Source organism: Osmerus eperlanus, chromosome 1, assembly GCF_963692335.1.
Source record: "Osmerus eperlanus chromosome 1, fOsmEpe2.1, whole genome shotgun sequence".
Taxonomy (NCBI): Eukaryota; Metazoa; Chordata; class Actinopteri; order Osmeriformes; family Osmeridae; genus Osmerus; species Osmerus eperlanus.
Genome location: NC_085018.1, coordinates 23,225,052 through 23,248,178, shown reverse-complemented (window position 1 = coordinate 23,248,178; position 23,127 = coordinate 23,225,052). Strand labels below are relative to the sequence as shown.

At 45.5% G+C, this 23,127-nt stretch overlaps 1 protein-coding gene across 1 annotated transcript in view; it reads left to right on the top strand.

Annotated features, from left to right (window-relative positions):
- The window catches only part of grm7 (glutamate metabotropic receptor 7), a 101,754-nt gene that overhangs the window by 48,911 nt on the left and 29,716 nt on the right, over nt 1-23,127 (top strand). Inside the window, 5 exon segments of the mRNA XM_062471412.1 lie at nt 3,224-3,359; nt 3,634-3,788; nt 9,729-9,866; nt 19,565-19,765; nt 22,974-23,113. Of these exon segments, the coding sequence (XP_062327396.1) occupies nt 3,224-3,359; nt 3,634-3,788; nt 9,729-9,866; nt 19,565-19,765; nt 22,974-23,113 (770 nt within the window).

The following is a 23,127-nucleotide window of genomic DNA, read 5'->3' as shown; positions in this document are numbered from 1 at the left end:
GAGGAGAGGAGCGAGGGAGTACAGGAGTAGAGGAGCGAGGGAGTACAGGAGGAGAGGAGCGAGGGAGTACAGGAGGAGAGGAGCGAGGGAGTACAGGAGGAGAGGAGCGAGGGAGTACAGGAGGAGAGGAGCGAGGGAGTACAGGAGGAGAGGAGCGAGGGAGTACAGGAGGAGAGGAGCGAGGGAGTACAGGAGGAGAGGAGCGAGGGAGTACAGGAGGAGAGGAGCGAGGGAGTACAGGAGGAGAGGAGCGAGGGAGTACAGGAGGAGAGGAGCGAGGGAGTACAGGAGGAGAGGAGCGAGGGAGTACAGGAGGAGAGGAGCGAGGGAGTACAGGAGGAGAGGAGCGAGGGAGTACAGGAGGAGAGGAGCGAGGGAGTACAGGAGGAGAGGAGCGAGGGAGTACAGGAGGAGAGGAGCGAGGGAGTACAGGAGGAGAGGAGCGAGGGAGTACAGGAGGAGAGGAGCGAGGGAGTACAGGAGGAGAGGAGCGAGGGAGTACAGGAGGAGAGGAGCGAGGGAGCAGAGAGAGATGGGGAGCAAGGAGGTGGATGGCGGTGGGTGTGAGTGGATGGGGGGGGGGGGCTGGGTGGGTGGCTTGAAAGACAGACAGCAGAGAGGGGAAAGAGAGGGAGAGGTAAAGAGAGGTAAAGAGAGGAGCAATAGAGAGAAGAGAGAGAGGGCCAATAGAGAGAGAGAGACAGAAAGACGAGGGATAGCAATGAGAGAGAGACTTGCATGTGTCTCATGGTTAGACAAGCCTATCTATCGTCTGTCATCTGTGTGTCATATGTGTTTGTGATTTACGGAGGTCACGCTTGGGGGGGGGGTGGTGGTAGACCACACCTTCAGATGTGTAAGAGCAGTGTGCCCTTGTGTAGGACTCTTTCTGACTCAGCCCTCATTAATTTCCTGTCCTGTCAGAGTATGAGCCGAGCTCAGGTGCAACCCGGTCTTCCTCTGAGCCGTTTAACAAAGAGCGCCCCGGCTGTTTACCGACCGAACAGCCCTGATCTGACACATACACATTGCTTTACGGCAACTTATATTTTATTTTATTGTATATTTTATTTAATTCTAATTCCACTTGGTACTGCTAGTTTATGTACCCTTAGTATAGATAGTCCACATATTTAAATTTTAGGTCCCTATATGTTTATTGTATGCACCTTCCTGCCAAAGCAAATTCCTTGTCTCTGCAAACTTTCATGGCGAATAAATCCCATTCTGATTCTGATACCTCAGCCTCAAGGCCTTTACTGTACGTTAACTGACTGCTCTGCTGGTCACAGAGCATTACTGCCCTTTTTTACTGGGACTAGTGTACCGTATGGAACATTCTCTCTCTCTCTCTCTCTCTCTCTCTCTCTCTCTCTCTCTCTCTCTCTCTCTCTCTCTCTCTCTCTCTCTCCTGTTTTTTGATAATTGTACAGAACAAAAGCGTATCAGGGTGAGCTCGGTGTTGTGTTCTAGCACAAGCAGAGAGAAGGATTATGGGAGCTAATCTGGGAATACATCTCCACTGTTCTGAGCACATGCAGCCAAGCGAGTCGTGTTTGGTCCGCATACAAAGGTGGAACACAAGCTGGAACACACAGAGCTAAGTCCGTAACCAACCTTGGGGGGTTGTTCAACAAAGTGTGTGTGAATGCGGGTGTGTGTGGCCTTGTTTAACTACTCTTGTGGGGACCGTATTTCCTGCAAGGCTCTTTTGCTTGGATCTTATAACTTCAAATGCTTTTCTCAGTGGTTTTTAGGGTTAGAATTACATTAAGGGTTAGGGTTTAGTCGTAAGAGAGAGCTCCATTTTGAATGGGAGTGAATGGTCGGGCCCCACTAATATAGAAAAAAAAACCTTGGTGTGTGTGAGTGTGTGCGATGTTGCCCAGAGGCGTTTTCCAACACAACACTCGAGGGTCAGGGGAGTCAGGTGGCTGAGCGGTTAGGGATAGTAATCTGAAGGTTGCCAGTTCGATTCCCGGCAGTGCAAAATGACGTTGTGTCCTTGGGTAAGGCACTTCACCCTACTTGCCTCAGGGGGAATGTCCCTGTACTTACTGTAAGTCGCTCTGGATAAGAGCGTCTACTAAATGTAAATGTAGGGTCAACGCTGTTACTTTCTCCAGCAGACAGGTTCCGTTGACGACGGTCGTGCAGGAAGCGATGTGATTGGCCACGTCCCTCACACAGCATGTCATGGCACGCCGACACACACACAGGGTCACCTGGAGGATTCCGATATCTCGCTCTGTAATCCCCGCTGACAGATTAGTTGAAACCCATCAAGTCGTTTCCGGCGGTTCCAGGAGCTGTTCGTCGTCCCAGAGACTGTACGAAGGCTTGTCTTCCCCGCTGGGATTTCAAACGTACAGTATGTGTCACAGATCGCACACAGTGGAACAGTTGCCAAACTACAGTTAGCGTGAAGTTTCTCTAATCTGTGTGAAGTATTCTTTATACATACTGTCTTACAGTTTGACTCACTCCCCCTCTCTGTCTCTCTCGTCTCTCTCAAACACTCTTCCGTGTCAATTACAGTTCACAATCTGAATTTTGTTCATTCTTCAATGATCATATCCATGTATTGAACACTAGTGAAACAAGGCATCCACAGAGTAATCCAGTACCCAGGATTCATCACATGCAGGAAGTCTGCAACCAAACTGCGGCTCCCTGGGTTGTGGGAAAAAATCCAGAGTGGAGCTTTTCAGAAAGCTGTCTAATTATCTAGCTCCAAAAACACCAGGGTGCTGCAAGCCTGTGCAAGAACTGTCAACAGTCCAAACATTGCCGCAAAAATATTCCTCCTTACATTAATCTGAGATGTATTCATTGTTTGTAGATTGTGTGCAAAATGCTCCCTGTGAGTTCTAATGATTTCAGTCACACGTTTCGAACCCCAGGGTTTAAAGACATTTTAACCTTTCCTGACAGACTGCACTTACATTTATATTTTAGTCATTTAGCAGACGCTCTTATCCAGAGCGACTTACAGTAAGTACAGGGACATTCCCCCAAGGCAAGTAGGGTGAAGTGCCTTGCCCAAGGACACAACGTCATTTGGCACGACTGGGAATCGAACTGGCAACCTTCAGATTACTAGCCCGATTCCCTCACCGCTCAGCCAGCTGACTACCTTGAGGGATTCCTTGTAGGTCTTTTTTTGTTGCTCTCTGTTCCTCCCCCCTGCTGAGAAGTCCTTATTTCTGCCTCTCCTCCCCAGGTGGCATCTGCATCGCCCAGTCCCTGAAGATCCCCCACGATCACAAGCCGTCTGACTTCGACAAGATCATTCGCTTGTTGCTAGACACGCGATACGCCCGCGCCATCATCATTTTCGCCTCGGATGAAGACATACGGTACGGAGAGAGAGAGACAGAGAGACAGAGAGACAGAAAAGAGAGATCAATTGTTCAAAAAGAGGGTTAATTGGTGTAAATGTAAAAGTGCAGACTGGGTACTCTTCAGCTGCAAAGAAATAGCATGTGCCACTTAAGTGTGTGTTCTTCTCTGTGTGTGTGTGTGTGTGTGTGTGTGTGCCTATTCACATTGATACTGTTTATAATCCCTTTTCTCATCACCTAGCGGGTCTGACTGTAACGGCACTCAATGTGTGTGTGTGTCTATCAACAGGGGTGTGCTGAATGCCAGTAAACGAGCGGACCAAGTGGGTCACTTCGTGTGGATCGGCTCGGACAGCTGGGGGGCCAAGAACAGTCCCATCCACGGGCTGGAGGATGCCGCCATTGGCGCTGTGACCATCCTCCCCAAGAGAACCCCCATCCCTGGTAGGTCTGCCTCCCACGGTGCTCCCACGCTGAGGGACTCCCTGCCCAGTCTGCCTCCGTAGCAAGACCAGCCGAGTCAGTGATGTCCTGCTGTTGTACCCATCCAGCTCTCTGTCACAGCAGGGGGTCAGTCTCTCTTTTCATGACCACTTAGTGCCTCTGCTCATCGCCTCAGACACTGTCCATATGTCCTGGTGCATAACTGTCAGTGCACTGCAGAACCCAGGAAAGTGAGACCTTTAGACTGGCTGGTAAACTCTGCCGGAGTGACCCTGGGCTGCCTGGCCGACTGACTCTCTGAGTGATTGAACAGCGGGCTGGCTGGCTGATTGGCTGGACGGCTGACTAGGTGACGGGGGTGGGGAACGGGCTGTATTAGAAGGGCTGACTGGTTAACTGGCTGGATGACTGGGGCTTGATGACTGAACGACTGACAGTCAGCCGACTGGCTTAGCTGTTAGCTGGCTGACTGGTTGATTAGCTGGCTGGCTGGCAGTGGGGGCTGGCTTGCTGACTGCTTCTCATTATTGGCTGTGGGAGACCCACAGGTGGCATGCTAATAGAGGCGCCCCTCAGAGCCTGTCTGGGATACTGGCCTCTTTATTGGCTCATCATTTATGTTCTCTCTTCCCTGACCTCGGGGGGAGAAAGGAGGGGCGGGGATGGGTGCGCGATGAGGAGCCCGGCTCATTGAGGAGAGAAGAGGAAAGAGAGAGGGTGGGGGAGGGAGGGGGAGGGAGGGAGAAATACAAAGTTTGAGCTGAAAAGAGATATTGGGAGTGAAGGATTTCGAATTTGAGGTTGAGCCAATGAGTGAGGGCGGGGGAGAGGGAAAGAGAGAGGGTGGAGAGACAATTTGATCTAAAGACTCAGAGAGAGAGAGAGGCAGAGAGAGAGAGAGGGGAGGGAGGGAGCTCGAATACAAAGATATAGATTGAGACAGAGAATAAAAAGAGAGAGACAGACTGACAGAATTGGATCTAAAGACACAGAGTTATTTGGAGGTAAGGAGGCAGGGAGAGAGAGTCAGGTTGATCAGCTCTGCAGGCTCTGGTGTCAGTGTGGCTGTCCACCTCCTGTTGGTGGGCCCTGCTGAGTTAAAGCCACATGCAAAGTCAATTACGCCAACAACAAAAAGCTTCATGCCTGCTTGTTACGCTTCATGACCACCACAGCTGCCACAGAAACCCTCTCTCGCCACTCACCTACCCCGGTGACCACGGTGGGGGGGTTGAAGGCAGGACTGGTGACCAGGTATGATACTGACACAATGCAGCAACTGGAGTTGAAGGTGACATAGTGTCATGCCTTTGACCATTCAACATGGTCCTTCGGATCAATACGAGCTTGAACTGGTGTGTTGCGCTTATATTCAGTAGATGCCTGCTTTCCCTAAGTCGCACACACAGGCCTCCTGGGAGTCACACACAACATTTAGTCATTTATCCATTTAGCAGACGCTCTTATCCAGAGCGACTTACAGTAAGTACAGGGACATTCCCCCCGAGGCAAGTAGGGTGTCCTTGGGCAAGTGCCTTGCCCAAGGACACAACGTCATTTTGCACAGCTGGAAATCGAACCGGCAACCTTTTGATTAGTAGCCCTTTTGATTACTTACCGCTCAGCCATCTGACTACCCATCTGACAACAGCAGCTCTTTGTTTTAGTGCAAATACATGGTTGGTACTGGTGTGTTTCTGTTTGTTGTGTGTGTGTGTTGGTGCATGTGTGTAGGTGTGTGTGTGTGAGAGGACAGTAGATGGACACGGATTGAGTTTAATCTTTCGGTCCATGTTTAAAACATGACTCATATCTGAAGTGATGGACGGATGACTTTCTCACTCATGTCCCTGCAGCTGCACAAAGCCCAATAATACATAAATAAATATATAAATAAATAAAATCCTTCTTCCCTATCACACATTTCTCTGTTATTGAATCAAATATGATCCATCTCATGCTGCTCTATTCTTGAGGGTCCTTGCAGGTCTGGGGAGGTGATTATTATTTTATTTTTATTCTCATTCTCTGGTTGATTGGTTGTCAGTGCTCTGACTGCTTATGTACCAGTTAACAAGCTCAGCCTGAGCCGTCCCTTGAAGCCTGTCAGCCTGTCAGCTTGCATCTCCCCCGTGACGGAGAGCGAGGGTGAGGGAGATGGAGGAGAGCGAGGGTGAGGGAGATGGAGGAGAGCGAGGGTGAGGGAGATGGAGGAGAGCGAGGGTGAGGGAGATGGAGGAGAGCGAGGTTGAGGGAGATGGAGGAGAGCGAGGGTGAGGGAGATGGAGGAGAGCGAGGGTGAGGGAGATGGAGGAGAGCGAGGGTGAGGGAGATGGAGGAGAGCGAGGGTGAGGGAGATGGAAGAGTGGAGAAGCTCCAGCCCAGACGCGGATCACATAACGAGGCTTTAGCTCAGCTCACGCACACCCATCTCAACCCCAATCTCCTTTCTTATATCCTCATTATCTTTTCACTCATGCCCCCCCCCAGTCCTCCTTCCTCCTCTCATATGTCTTCAGTATTCTCGCTCCCTGCGCGGTGATCACTTATGAGTTTCACCTTCATCCCAGACTGAAATCAGAGGTGATCGTGTTTCGTCTCCCGACATCACAGAACACCTTGATTTCTCTTTGAATCAGCGACCCTTTCAAACGGGCGGAGAGGTTGGATCTTTTAACGAGGGCGGAGGAGTAGAAAGCCGTCTGCTATCCTGCTTCCCGCTGGATTCTTCCCGCTCGCTAGTCGAGGTTTCGTTCGGCCGTTGGAGTCACAGCTTGGGACTTGGGTCCGCTGTGATCTCCAGCAGAGCCTGTTTGTTTGGCTGCTTGTTGTTCCTTACATGGTGTCCTGCAGCAGGGGGGGTTCTGTTTTTTTTTGGCTGGCCTCCATGCTCGGGGCTGCCTGCTGCCTTCCGGTCCCCAGACCACCATCTCCCCCACCCCCACCCCCACCCGCTGGCATATGGGCACACGCAACTCGTGAATGCAAGAAGGTAGATGCACACACTGAAAGATACACAAACGTACACACACACACACACACATAGTACACACATAGTGTACACACATAGTGTACACACATGGAAATACAGTTACAAAATATTGACACAATCTTCATGCATACGATTGCATTCATGATGTAAATCGTTTTTGGCAGTCAGATGTCCAGGCTTTTTATTTGCCTTACTGTTTTCTGCTGCTTGGTTTATTCATTCTTATCAAGTTGTTGTTTTGAATGTTCCTCATCTTACTTTTCATTCACCCGAATGCTGAATTTCCACTACAACTTCCCTTTCAGAAACATGTTCATCAATGCTTGAAGTCACGCCTATAAGCACAAACACACAAAACCTCAAGTTTATGTCTGACATTTATAGAAGTGATATGCCGGCAGAAACATGCGTTTATTCACTACAGTGATTTCTGTTTTGCCTCTTCTGTTTGCATCAAACTGGAGAAAAGTTTCCCAAGTCAGTTTGAGTACTGTTCTGTAAGTGGAACATATAAACAAAGTCCTTGTTTACTTGATAAATGCACAGTTATTGTGCTCGGAGTAGAAACATTTTGGAGTTCTGTTCTTGTTAGTACAGTAGGTTTCTGAAATTTCTCTTCTTTTAAGAAAGCAGTATTCAATCTAACCTTGATACCCTTAGCCAGAATAATACAGCACTCTCTCCATTCCTCTTTTCCTTTCTCTATCTCCCTTTCTCTCTGTCCTTCCCTTTCTCTTTTTGTCTTGAGAGATATGGCATTACTGAAGAGAAAATAAACTACATAAGTATCTCCATGTTCCATTTCTATGACATAAGCATTTCTGCTTTAAATGAGCGAGTATGTGTGACACGTTCGCCCAGACCCTTCATTCCCACAAATGATCGCACCGATGAATCACAATGTAATTGTCTGCAGTGTCCTTCCCGACAAGAGCTTCGAGAATTCCGGCGCATGCATAATGCAGAAGCTTTGGCAGAACTTTCTAGTTTCTCTCAGTCCTGAGGTGTCTTATCGATCGATCAGCCCAACATGCCTCTCTTCTCTATCCGGGGAATCTTATCCCCTGCTTCCTAACAATGCCGTTAACCATCCTGTCTCTCCTGTTGTTGTCCTGCGCTCACTCCTCCAGGTGTCCAGCTGCCTCGCCAATACCCAGAGGGGTTTTTTATACGACTGATATACGAGAGACGAAAAACAAACAACAGTTGTTGCACTGACAGTTTATGGATGCAGGTTCATTTATTGTCGATGAACCACATGTTGACCGCGTCTTGTTGAAGCTGGTAGCCAGCGATGGTTGTTTCGACGGACCCGTGACGTGCTCCTCTGGAGTGTGTAGGTGCTGAGAGGCGGCCGGGCTGAGAGGCAGCCGGGCTGAGAGGCAGCCGGGCTCAGAGGCAGCCGGGATGAGAGGCAGCCGGGCTGATAGGCAGCCAGGCGTGAGTCAGCAGTCGTTGAAGAGGTTGCGATGCATCACTGTGATTATTGAGGCGAGGAGGCCTGTTGTCTTAGCTTCTTTGTCCCTGAGGGCGAAGGCGCCGGGCGCCGTTTGACCTTCCCGTGACACTCCCGGCGTCCCCGCCACCGTCACGCCACACCCCACCACAGAGGAGAGGCAGAGTGTCACTTCAAGACCCCAATTGTGTATCGACTGTGTCAGGTGCTCCAGTCCCTGTCGCTGAGAATCGCCCACGGCGACAGTGACAGAGCAGAGCTGGAGTGTGGGCTGTTCTGATGCGCTGGTGGATGGGCTTCCCTGGTTGCTCCTGAGAAAGATCTGGATCATGGAGGCAGGAGGTTTTCGTGTGTGTGACAAACAAACAAAAAAACTTTAGAGCTGAGATGTCGGGACTTGTTTTATTTAGGTGTGCTGGTTGACTCGTGTGTTTGGGGCTTGAACCCTGCATGGCTTCAGTTTTCCCTCCCACTGGGCTCGGCTTCATCTCAGCTGGTATCCTTCTGCAACCTTGGGCCATCCTGCCTCGACCAGGCACATACCAGACACGTCAACACATAAACAAAACAGTAGAACCATCCGGAGCAGAGCTATATTCACATTATTAAAACATCTCTTCTCCGTGTTGTCCCCACTGCACTCAGTCCTCCGAGCTGAATGTAACAGCGACACAAACATCTCTTTTAGCCAGAGCCTTGCTGCACCTACGGGCGAAGATCTGTGAAAATGCTTTTCTACACTTTGAGCTAGAGTTGGAAGTCTTTGCAGTTCATAAAGTTGTTGAATAATGAATTGCTTCCTTGCTGTAATGGATCCTTTTCAAGTCGTATCCACATCACTTTTTTATACATACTGCTTTATTGAGCAGAGGTTCCAGTTCATGCAAAACTTCAGGTCAGGTCCTATATTTAGCCCAGGAGAGATGAATATGTATGTCCCTGCTCTGGGCTTTGACATTAGTGAATGACAAGGACACCTCAATACTACCTTGTCACTCCCCCACCATGCCAGCACAGCATTTTACCAGGAGGGGGAATAACTGAATATATGCTTTCAGCCAATATTGAATCATTTCACTTGAATGACCTTTCCTTGCGGTATAACATACAGTACTATATGACAATTATGTCATCAGTTGCATGTGGTCTTTACATCATAGATTACTTCATGACATTACTTATTTATAACTTCAGACCAAAAGATCTCTTTACTACTCTGCATAACCCGTTTCCAAAGCTTATAAAAGACCCTCGTAGACGTACGATAAATGAGAACACACAAAGATAATCTGAATATTACATGTATGTACATACAGTACCCTTGAGTCTTAACTTGGCAGGCTTAAACTTAACCGTTGAAGATGGTGCCTTAAGACATGGTAGAGATGGACGGAGAGTTTTGTGAGAACTGTTACATAAAACTGCATAATAATAAATAATAAAAAGTAAAGGAAAAATACATGAAACTTAAAATGTTCATCCATCTTTCCAGGTTTTGACGCCTACTTCACATCCAGAACCTTAGAGAACAACCGCAGGAACGTATGGTTTGCAGAGTACTGGGAGGAAAACTTCAACTGCAAGCTCATGAGTTCGTCCAAGAAGGAGGACACAAGCAGGAAGTGCACAGGTACCAGTTTCCTGTTCCTCTTACTTCCTGTTACAGGTTCTTGTTTCCTGTTCCTCTTACTTCCTGTTACAGGTTTCTGTTTCCTGTTACAGTTGTGACACTTTACAGTATTGCTGTATTCTATATAAATAGCTTTTTGCTGTGAACTACCACAACAAACGAGCCAGTGTTAAGGATCAGAGAATTACTCAATGATGTTTATTGATCGTAATAGTCGATCATCGACAGAATAGGCCTCTCAGAATCAAGTGGTTCTTTCCAATTTCCTGTTCCTCTTTCCTTCATTTCCTGTTCCTCTTTCCTTCATTTCCTGTTCCTTTTTCCCTTCATTTCCTGTTTCCAAAGTGAGGGTACACCACTCAGATCTATTTAACCCCAAGAATTGCAATGACTGAATGATATTCTCAATTATATGCTTAGTAGATAGGATTCTCTTCATAAAGGAACTGTATGAAACGATTATGTAACCCACGACGACAGTTATGTGATGCGCGGGTCGACAACTTTGGGTTTTCCTGCAGTTGCAAACTTATAATGAACATCATTATTTCACTGTGACTGGTGTTTGAGTGTAGCCCATCCATTACTTTGGATTTTGAACTTTACTGTAACTTTTTAAGAAGCGAGAACAGAAACTCATGTGTCTGACTGTCAATACTGTACCGCAATTAGTTGGACAATTCACACATGCACAGTATCTTTAATGAACACCATCTATTGGAACTATCGATCGCTGCTAGACGTAGGTACTGTGTTCAGTTGTCTCTGTAGTCCCCTGCCCCCCTCTCTCTCCCTCTCTTAGCCTCTTTCTCTCTCTCTCTCTCTCTCTCTCTCTCTCTCTCTCTCTCTCTCTCTCGCTCTCTCGCTCTCTCTCTCAGTATCCCTTTTTTCTCTCTGTCTGGATGTCCCCATGGCCGCAGCACCATGACACTGCTCCTGCCCAGGGAGGGGGTTTTCCATTGCAGATGAGGAAGCTGCTTCACTTTGCTAAGAGAGAGAAAAGCTTGAGTCTCCCCCTAGAAAAGAGCCTTCAATTACGTAATGAGCTGTGTTCATCCTCGCTCCTCTGTTTCTGGGTGATTGGCTCAGAATCCCCCTGGAACCCCAGCAGCTCTCTGGACGGGAGAGAACACACACACATACACACATACACACACACACATACACACATACATACATACACACACGCACGCACGCACACAAATACCCGCAAGAACGCACAGACACACAAACACAAATGAGTCCTAACAGTGAGACAACCAAACCAACACAGACACGTACAAAGTTATTCACAGCGCACACACACACGCACACTCACCGTACCACACCAGTCAGACAGACAGCAAACCAGACAACTTAAGCTTTGAAATGCTCCTAATGAGAGTGCTACAGAAAATCCGATATTCAACTGTGAACTCTCAAGCAGCAGTGTTCTTTCAAAAAAGACCATTATTTCTACGTGGGCACAGCAGTCAATTCATTTGCCGTGTTCCAATGTGTATATTAAAGCACCAATCAGAAATTTGATTTCGCAGACTCGGATATTAGGTATTCATCAGGTATATTGAATCGTTGAAAGATTCATGAAATCCATAGAGACGATTAGTCTTTGGCGGTTTGGCCGTACTTCACTACCGCTCTCTCTGCCTCACGATCCACGTGTACTGCAAAGGCCACGTCTCCACATCAGTTGCGGAGAGCTCGTGATATCCATCATTTCCCTTCACAGGCTGCCCATTAAAGGAGCTGGGCTGGAGGAGACTGTTACAAAGAGCCGGGCCACGCAGGAATATCAGAAGACAGTGAGGTTACCTGTTAAATAGACCAACCTGGACCATAGGGAAGTGTGGTTGTATATAACGTATATATAACGTACATGTAGATACGTTTAAAACGCACGGTCTCATGTTGTGTTTCTCTATTTGATGATAATCAAAAGGAAGGAGCACCTACATGATTAGAGGTCAAAGTAGGAGAGATCAGAAGGTTTGCTGTATCCGTGGTAACACATACCATGGCAATAGCCCAGTAATGAGAGTTTGTTAGGTCCAATCAGAAGGTTCCAGAGACTTGTACACACTTGTGATCACGCTATGCGCTAGCTGTTGGGGGGGGGTCTGCTCTGCAGTACCTGGAGCATGTGTCTGAGTGAAGCTAGTGAACGTGATCGCTGGGATATTCAGGGCTGCAAGACACTGCTAGTACCTGGATGAGTCGTAGGCACACCCGAGTTGTTCTGTCATTGACAAATGAGGCTTTTTTCTAAATCTATTTTTTTAACCTTTCAAAACTTTTTTCGAAAATATTTTCAACCTTAGAAACTTTGTTTTGAAACATAAAAAAATATATATATCGAAAATATTTTTCCACACACAGTGATAGGGGAGGAGAGGAGAGATCATGCTACCAAATACAGATTAAAACTAAAGTAACGAGTCTGGCTTGAAAATGTCAGAAGTAAAAAAGTACAGACATTTGTGTAAAGATGTAAGGAGTGAAAGTAAAAAACAATTAGACATCAATTATGTAATTTTCTTTTCTTTTTTTTTCAAAAATATTTTTTCAACCTTTCCAAACTTTCTTTCCAAACTTTTTTTTGAAAGTATAACAAGTAGCAAGTAGAGATATTTGTGTAAAAATGTAAGGAGTGAAAGTAAAAAAAATTCTGAATAATAAATAGTGAAGTAAAGTACTGATACCAGAAAAATCTACTTACAGTTTTTCTCGATTGGTTACACACATTTTCTGAATGCATACCTCATACTCTCAGAACTCTACACACAAATCAAAAAAACACACACACAATGGGCAAAACCCCTCACTTCTCCTGCAAAATTAAACTTAACATTCAAAACAATGTTATTTAATCTCAAAATGGTATTTTGTTTTCAAATGACAAACACAAACCATCATATGAATAGACATTTATAAGAACCATTTGAACACTAATGTGCTCAATGTAAAACACTATGATGAATGGAAAACACTTCTTCTTCATTCATCATAGTGAGTTAGGCCTTTTTTTGTTCAGTGTTACACTTACTACAGACAGTACATACATACGTGTGTTGTAAAATATTTGAAAATATTATTTATATACTCAGAACACAGAAATACACGGTAACAAATATGTTTTACGTATTTTTCCCAGAAAAACAATGTACACAGTGTACATCCCAACCAACACAAAGTTGCACATACAGTGGTCTACATACAAAACAACAGAATCATTTACTGTATAGTGTATACAGTTACATTATTATTATTTTTCTTTGTATTTGCCGTAATGTTATGGCGTTATTTTCTAGGACCATGTTCATGATTTCAGTTTCCTGTTCAGGAGACAGAAGACATTCCCGACCACCTTGTGTTGGTAATCTTTCAGTTCTGCCAAACAAATAGTAAAATACTGTAAATACTGTGTAGGAATACAAAGTAGGAATACATTTTTCAAATACTTGAAACATACTTTATTTTTACAGTCATACAGAACAGTCCAGATCAGAACAGATTCTTGTGCTTCCATTGAAATAAACCAATTCAAGATCAAGTCGCAATAGCAAGCAAAGTCAACGTCTTTTTCCGGTGAACATTCCTTCAACAATGCCAAAGAAAAAAGTTGTACTCACCCTAAGTTGTTCAAATAGGTCCAGGTGTGCAAATCATGCCATCAAAACTTGATCTGCGTAAGTCCCAACGGTTCAAAGTATCTAACCATGTAAAGTAATTCGTCCAAATACAATGTTTTACGTTCATGAATAGCCATTATCCTTTGTTTCATTATGCAAGTTAGCCGACGGAAGAAACAACTTGTTCACATAAAAGTGTTATTTTCTCCGGTTAGCAACGGAGTATTTACTAAATGAAGGTATCAAAATGTCCGTTGAACCCTCCCCTTTTGATTGACACCTTGTTCGACCCAATAGGAGCTTCCATGCCCCGTTGACAGCCCTCTAAAGCCAACTAGGTCTGTGCGTCCTGCCCCCCCCCCCACACTCGTTCTAAACAAATTTCTCGAACTGGCTTTGACTGGCTCTGAAATTAGCTTGTTAGCCTTGTAGCTGACAGCTAGCTGAAAATGCCAATACCTCATTTGTATGCGTCTGTGGAGCCTTCAAAATAACAGTCGATTGCGCAATATGGTTGACAGAATCAGTGTTCTTTGTGCGCCAATCCTTGGAATCAGATAAAGCACTCCAATGTGTTCATGCTTCAGTTTTTGTGTTTCAGTATTACTAATTAGGGATTTAGCTATTATATATGATAGTTCTAAGTACCACCTTTCATTAGAGATAACAATTATGAAAAATAATACCTTTTTATTTGACCTTGGTTACAAAGGGTCATTTTGGAGTCTCCAAAAGACCCTTTTAGAAAATTCCTGGATGTACTCTTATAAAAACATGTGTCAAATATGAATATATTGTGGTATTATGTTTGACTTTTGATTTGAATTGGGTAAGGCTTCAACCTGTGGTCCAATTTAGTCTTCCAGATAATACCTACCACCTCTAGGCCTCTTCAGGCCTCTGTTTTCAAAACAAAATCTAGGCGGAAATAGAAATTTTCACTTTCCTTGTGTTCAAGCTTCTATTACTCAACACTAGAAGGACTGACAGGGGTCCTGACAACAGGGGACATAACTTCAGAGTGTCAGCTTTCAAAAGAGATCATTTACATGCATGTACTCCAAATGGTTCAAGAACAGCTTCCAATTTACTTTGGGTATGCTGTTTAGGCGTTTTTAGGCACATTTAACAGGATGCTTAAGAGGCTACAGTGTACCTGCTCAAATTTGGCTGTACTCTTTGCCCAGCCTCCCTCATTGTTAGACCATGGTTGACGACATGGTCAACCAAAGCGGCTCGGATTTCATCAGAGATTATGGTCCTTGGCCTTCCTCATCCTCGTCCTCCCCGTCCTCCTCCTCTTACTCTCACTCCTCTGCCTCTGCCTGTGTTTCCAATGTTGGCATCCATTGCTCCAAAACAGAAGAGGTCACCTGTTGCCCTTTTATGCTAAAGCTCTGATTGCTAATTGTAAAACTGTGTGACAGGTGTTTGTCCATGCGATGAGTCAGTGTGCGTATTTGAATGGCAGTGTGTTCCTTGTGAAAACAAAAGATTGTCTTCATGAAAATTGTGCCAAATGCAGAGAATTGTGTGTAGTGTTTTGAAAAAAGTGTGTTTTAGAACTGCAATTTGAGTGTAAAGCAGGAATTGTGCTTGTAGTTTAGCAGAATTGGTTCATGGGGTTGGTGCATGAGTTACATGTTGTGGTCATTGTGTCTCAAGTACCAGTATTTGTGTGTAAACAATTGAGAAAAACTGTAAGTACAGTAATGAAGTATTGTACTTTATCCATCCATCCGTCTTAGCTAGTTTAAAAGATCGTCTGAGAACAAGAGTCTTGGGAACGACCAATCTTCCCCCAAAAGTTTCAGAGTAACCTTTTTCTCTATTTTCAACTTTCTCTTACATTTCTCAATCCCTGGGTTCCAACAGCAGGAGTGTGTGTACTGTTCTCTCTGTTACAAACGACCTGCCACAGCAGCTGTTGTGTACCCTGGATGGGAGGCTGTGTGGGGCGGTACACATCACCCGTCCTGATTGGCTGAGAGGAAAGCTACTCCCTGCATCTGCAGTACGTTATAGGAAGCTGGAACTGAGGCATAAACTGGTGGCAGGTTTGCCAACAAATGTTCTGTGAGAAGCGGTGGACTCAGACACACACAGTATGTGGTACAGAGCCTGGCTGACCTTCAAGTCATCAAATAAAAAATGTCTGTGTCTGCTTTCAGGATTTCTGCAACGTTTCGGTACTTAGACCTTTTTTTAGCATGCAAAATGTTTTAATATGCAAATCAAGATGGTGTGCAGATGTCTTTTTGTATTTGACCCCAGGCACTAACACCTGGTGCTGGGCTGTGTTTGGGTGGACCTGCCTTCGTGTCTCCTTGGTTCTATGTCTTCTTCATTCTGTGTTTTCTTGGTTCTATAGCAAATTGGTTCTCTGTATCGGTGGTTCTGTGTCTCCTTGGTTCCGTGTCTCAGTGGTTTCAAGGCTCCATGGTTCCCTGCGGCCCCCAGACAGCAGGGGGCCAATCTGCTCCCACAGGGTCATGGAGCCCCCTGGGTGATGGTGCGAGGCTGAGTGTGGCCCTCTGCCACCGTGTGGGTGGAAAACCCAGCTCAGAGAGCCTGCAGGGGTCCCGGTCTTACTGGAAGACGTGTGGTGAAGGGGTCAACTTTCTAAAGGAAAAACAGGCGGCAAAATCAGTGCCTGTTGAGTGAAGGCTGACATGTCAGGCCTCCACAGGGCTGCTTAGCTCCACGTCCCCTACTAAAACCCATTCTGATTCTGAAAATCTCAGACACGTTTTGGAAGACTGAGTTACTGTACGCACCTTAGCAGTGCTCAAATCAGGATGTACAAAAGTTTTTTGTTAGACCGCCAAACGACCCCTAACAGACTCTGCTTCAGCCTGTTCTCCATCCTTTCCTGAGTAGTGCTTCTCTCTCCGCAAGACTGACCCCCCTAACTGGCCTGACAGCCAGCAGTTGGCAGCACCTTTCCACACCGAGTGAAAAGATTAAGAGGTGTCGATGGAATGTTCTCCTCTGAGCCTCTCACCCACTCTAAACTTCTTCATGAGAAAGGAACATTAGATTTACATCACATTTACATTTAGTCATTTAGCAGACGCTCTTATCCAGAGCAACTTACATTTAGTCAGTTAGCAGACGCTCGGCACGGTCAGGAATCGAACCGGCAACCTTCTGATTAATAGCCCGATTCCCTAACCGCTCATCCATCTGACTGATTAGATACATTTTCTATATTCTATTTTCATCCAGGCTCTTTCCTTCAATTTAGTCATTTATTTATATTAAAAAACAACAAAGTAGATTGTCTAATTGTAATACTGAAGTGGAACGTACAGGAAATCATTGTTATTTTCTATCTCTTTACGAATGTAAAGCGTTTTACTCATCATAGAAACAAATAAAATAATGAGGTTTTGGTGAAATATGATCACATCTCCAGATCCCCGGGAGATCATTCATCTCCCAGCCAGCATATCAGGAGACAACAAACATTACCGTAATAAACGCTGCGTCTTTGATAAGCTAGCGTGGCCATCAAACCTAACAGCTCTCGTCAATCACCTGACAATGAAACCCTGTTATTGTTATTGTTATTGTGTAGAAATGTGATGTGGGCAGAGAACATTTTGCAGTACAGTAAATGGAACAGTAGAGGTCTCGGGTTGGCTCGGGCCTTGCCCGTAAACCCACGCCTGTATGGTCTCTAGGGGTGGGGGGAAAAATCGATTAACATTTTAATCGCGATTCAGTCTGCTAGCGATTCAGATCGATTCACATATTTCTGTGAATCGATTTTTTTTCATGATTTTTTATTTATTTTTGCATATATATATACAGTACCAGTCAAAAGTTTGGACACATTTTCCCGAATATGTATTTATTTATTTGTTATTTTTTAAATCGTGAATCGATTTTTAATCGAATCGTGACCCCAAAAATCGAATCAAAACGTGAGGTACGAAAATATTCCCACCCCTAATGGTCTCCCTGCAGCTCTGTCAGAGCTGTGCTTATCTATGCTTCCCAGGTGTCCGGATCTCTCCGGCCTCCCGTTCTGACGATACTGCGCGTTGAGATAATTAGTGTGACACAGCATCCTCTCTCCATACATCACAGAGCAGGAAATAGTACGTCTTTGTTTTTGTCTCTGTAATGCTCTATCGTGAGTTCTGTGTGTGTGCGTCTGTGCATGCATGAGTGTGGGTGTACTTTTGTTTGTGCGTGGTGCGCCTATTGTGCGTGTATGTGTGTGCATGCATAAGTGTGTGTGTGTGTACTTTTGTTTGTGTGTCTGCGCCTGTTGTGCGTGTGTGCCTGTTGTGCGTGTATGTGTGTGCATATATGCATGAGCGTGTGTGTGTGTTGAGATCACGCTCCCTCCTCAGCACCAATGAGAACTGCTTACACGTACAGGCAGCGCTGATGAGGCCTGACAGAGATTGTGATGCCCTGTCATCTGAACAGCGAGTTCACTGCATGTGCAGGCCTGTGTGTAATGACCATGTATGTGTTTAGCCTGATGATCAGGCTACAAGCCAAGAAGCACAGTGGTTGGTGCTGAAGGAAGGAGAGGCTAGCTGTCCTGGCCTCTTCTCTTCATATTCCCCCTCTTCCAAAAACCACGGTAACTAATTAGCTGTGAAAGTCCTGTCGGGGGTTTGCAGGGATCAAAAGGAATGTGGGAAGGCAAGGCATCGCCGTGGAGATGTGTGTTTCTCTGCTTTCCCCTCAGACGGTTTAAATCTAAACAAAACAGATGCCGATTCTCTGCTCTCCAAACCTCGCATTATTTCTTTTTTTTCTACAAATCTTTGTCTCCTTTCTTTTATGTTTTTTTATTTTGGCAGCTTCTTGATTCTCTCGGTGAACTCTGACCTTTGTCTTGGAAGCTAAACGCTGCCTCTCTTCCTTTCTCCTTGCTAGAGTGATTATGTTCCTGCGCCAAGACTTGGCTAGGGGAGTTGAAGCATCTCACTTCCCTCCAGAGAGAGACTCCGCAACAATACCTCGCTGCTGCTTGAAACCAAAATAGCCCATACTACAGTCGTACTGGAGCTTCCTATCCCGAGTGCAGAGACTTGAAAGATGAAAATCCAGTGCACCTTGTAGACTGTAACTCCAAACTCCCACGCGTGACCTATTTTCCGAGGATATGACACGCGTGCTAGGTACACCTAAAGGTGATTTAAGGGTGACTGAACATGCTGTGGAGGAGAGCACCGTTTCCATGCCACTCACATCGATGTTCGTTAGCGAGAACCTCACCAGGGGCTAAGGGAAAGGTTACCCTAAGGTTTATTTTTTATAAACAACCATAAGAGACTGAAGCGAAGGGCAACAGGAACATAAAGCTGACTAAACCGGGAGTATTTTGTGAGCCGTTGTTGCTGGGGCTGGCACAGTGACCTATGCAGTAGCTTCATCAAGGTGGCCAAGGTAGGAGATAGCTGCGTCGAGGGCAGATCATAGACATGACCACGGTAGATAAGTCTGCCATTAAACGTCCGTCCAGATAAGCCTCTGTTTAATCCTACGGGTCCACTTAATCACGCTGGTGATACCAGAAGCACAGACCTAATGTTGCTCCATCCAATATGCAGCACAGATTACAGGGACGTACTAATCCCAGATACCATCATCATTTTCCTTGTAATAGTTTTGTTCCAGAAAAGGTTAAAAGATGACTTTTTATCTGTTTCACCTGAAGATAAACTACCGGCGAGGCAGATGTGATCACACACGTCATGAGACTACTGGAGACTTGATCTGAGGCTGTGGATGGGGAAAGAGTTTATGTGGTTCACGTTGTAGAAAAGTGTATTTTGTGATGTGTAAAAAATGTGGATTAACTCATCAACTGTGGGCTGCTGTGGATCACCTCAATCGATCTTACCAGTCTGCGTTGATATATACTCACACGATCCACCTTTCACTCTCGCTCTCTCTCTTTACTCTCTCTCTCTCTTTACTCTCTCTCTCTCTCTCTCTCTCTCTCTCTCTCTCTCTCTCTCTCTCTCTCTCTCTCTCTCTCTCTCTCACACTCTCTCTCACTCTCACTCTGTCTCTCTCTCTGTCTCTCTCCCTCCCCAGGTCAGGAGAGGATAGGGACGGACTCCAAGTACGAGCAGGAAGGGAAGGTTCAGTTTGTGATCGACGCCGTGTACGCCATGGCCCACGCCATCCACAACATGCAGAGGGACCTGTGTCCTGACACCACGAGCATCTGCCCCGAGATGGACCTGGCCGGGGGCAAGAAACTCCTCAAATACATCCGTACGGTCAGCTTCAACGGTGAGTGGAAGAGAGCCCCACTCTATCACAGGGCAGAGGAGGAGAGAGATTCGATTTGAAGACAGCTTTGATGCGGTGTGCATGGAGAATGGTACCTTACTACATTTAGGCGAAGTGAACTGAAAATACCATCATGCTGAATTTTTCGTCCCTGTAGGGAAAAACTATATATTTCTTTAGAACCCAAGAGGGCCCTACCTGACCTAAATAAAGGTCCACACACACATGGTTCCCCTATAAGAACCTTCAAGATTCTTTTTTAAAATTCTGAGACAAAGATAAGTGAACATAGAATATCATCTATGCAACGTATGTATCGCAACCATAAAAAAAAAATAGCGATATCCCCCGTGTTACTCTGTCCTGTTTTCTCCCTTCCATTCCAAACCGTGACCAACGCCAGTCTCCCTTCTCTGCAGAACGCATTAGTCTATCGCACAAACTAGCCCCCCCCACCCACCCACCCCCACCCGTTCTGACTGCAAACCCCACCCTACCACCTTAACTAACACATTTTCTGCGGGAAACCCTGACAACCATGAGCTGGGTGGAGTGTGATGGCCTGGTGCGCTTGTCTTCCCCGAGGCTTGCTCCTGGCCGTGCGCAGGTGGAGGACGTCACCGCTCTCTCTGTTTGCAGCCTCTTCAGACAAGATGACACACACACCACAGCCCAACTGACAGGACACAAAGTGCCTTTGTTTGCCTTCATCCGTGCGGTCCGCTAAGGTGGCGGCCTGAGATAGCACGTTCGTTATCCTGAGGGATGAAACACCTGGTTTACAGAGGAGGTCTTGGGACAACGAGAAGATGACTAATGTCAGGAAGAATACTGGATACCCGTCACAGTAGATTCTAGCTGTGCTAGATTACAATGTGTAAACATAGCTACAGTTCTGGAACAGGTGTAATACAGTAGCTATGAGCTGAAATACACCTTGTTTGTGCATTGATAGGTACGAATGTTCCTTCTTAAACTGCATCTAGACAGATGTCAACACAGGCAAACACAAAGGAATAAAACCCCCAAATTGTTCAAGGCACTTTCTTTAGAAAACAATTCAAACGCCTTCATTGTCATGGCAAGCACACAGGAATGTTGTCACAGACTAAATCCTAAACTACAGTCTCCACATCAAGTTTACTCTAGCAATTAAGATTTAAAGTGATGAAGAGTGCACTAAAAATACTACAAATTAAAACCAAACGACACACAAAGGTCTTTTTTCCAAATGACCATACATTAAAGAGCAGAGACGACACCTTGCAATCTTGTTCTCAGGGACACTGTCACTATGCAATTAGCATCTTCTCAAAGCGCTAATTTTCCTTTTTAGTGTCAGACATAAACGTAGATGTCAGATTACAGTCATGCTGGCCACCTGGCTGCTTTAACTATTTATTTTTCTAGGAATCTTTTATCTCATGATATCTAAACACTAAACGAATGCTTACTTACCAAGTTAAACAATTACTATTCACAGCACATTGCATGTGTTTTGCCTGTCAGGGACTTGTTTTCCTTTTTTTGCAGGTGTGATTATTATGTTAGACCTGATGATACAGGGGATGTTTTGACAAGTTGCAAATGAGGTCATTTATAAAAGCTGTATTCATGCAATTGATACAGAGCGGAAATAGATATTTGTGATATTTTTACATGCCCTCATTCCAACACGGAATAATATGGGAAGACACACATTCACACTCTCACACTCTCTCTCTCTCTCTCTCTCTCTCTCTCTCTCTCTTCTCTCTCTCTCTCTCTCTCTCTCTCTCTCTGTCTCTCTCTCTCTCTCTCTCTCTCTCTCTCTCTCTCTCTCTCTCACAGTCACACACACACACACTCTCTTGCACGCACATACAAACTCGCGCACAAACTCATACACACACACACACACATTTTGATTCATTGTCAACAGCAGGCCCCTGTAGCCTGAGGTTGCCATTACTCTAGTATTGATCTGTAGCAGGCATCAAACCACAGGAGAATGATGCTGTGCTGATAGGTCTCTCCAACACCTTGTTACAACACAGCTTTCAGCTGTTTACAACACTCCCAATTACTCTAATAGCCCCACTCAGTGTTATCAATATGCAGAGAGAGAGGAAGTGGTTCTTTGTTGTCATCAATGAGGAATCCCACCACAACGAGCCTGTGCTCTTTTAGAGTTATTTCCAGTGCAGTGATAGTATAAAATGCTGCCTTGCTTACCGCCAATGTTACAGAGATTGTTTAAAGAGAACTTCTATGCTCCCCTCCAATCAAGAAGATGAGCGCTGGTGATAACATAGCTGGTGGAAACACGAACGTTGTAGCTTTAATTTTCTTCTAAGACTACCTTGCTTATTTCCAAAGGTTTCACTATAAAATCCTAGCCCCAAGTGCAGATATAAAAGTACTTAAAAGCTTTCTGCATACTAATCTTTTCTTCCTTCCTAATATGTTAACAAGGAACCCTGCTCCTGCTCTGATAGTCTCAGTTCAGAATGATTTCCCCCCTCTGCTTGTACTGCTTAACGTCACTCAACTTTGTGAGATAGCACAGTGAGGAGAAAGTCTAGACTAGACCAGAAAAAACAGGTGAAAATGTCATTACTTATTAGTCTCTAAGACGCAGAGGAAGTTAAATAACTTTTTTTCTCCCCAAAATGTTACAATCAAAACATGTTAGGAAGTCAGTCAAAATGGAAATGCATTTGTTTCTCCAATTAAGTCTGACATAGCAAAATAAATCTTCCACGTACACTCTGTGGATCTCTGACTGACGAACCCCCCCAGGGCCATGACCCTGACCAGAGGGCCTGTCTGCATGTCCGAACTGAGGATGTCTCTCCGTGTGATTCGGAAGTGAAGTACTGCTGGGCGCGCTGCAGAGAAAGATAAAGAAAACATTTAGAGGATGAAAAATAATTCAATACAAGAGAAACCTCCGGGTGCAGACACGCCCGACAAAGGATCAGAAAGGTCAGAAAAGCAATCCCTCCATGGCCGACACACTATTGAATTGTCACCTCCCCTTCCCTCAAATATTGAGCCGTCAATCGAAACTCACCGCTGAATGCGTGCCTCAAAACAAGATGTGTTGTCAAGCTCGCGTCACAATTTGTCACAGCTCGTCTGATGGGTCGAGGACCGAAACAAAAAGGAAGAAAAACGGAACGCAAGCGACGATCAAGCTTGAGACTGTAACTTCCTCTCCTCACAGGAAGTGCCGGGACCTCAGTGACATTCAACAAGAATGGCGACGCCCCTGGAAGGTACGACTTGTTCCAGTACCAGGTGAACAACAGCTCGGCCCGTGGCTACAAGATGATTGGACAGTGGGTCGAGGCTCTCCAGCTCAACGTGAGTATGGAGCC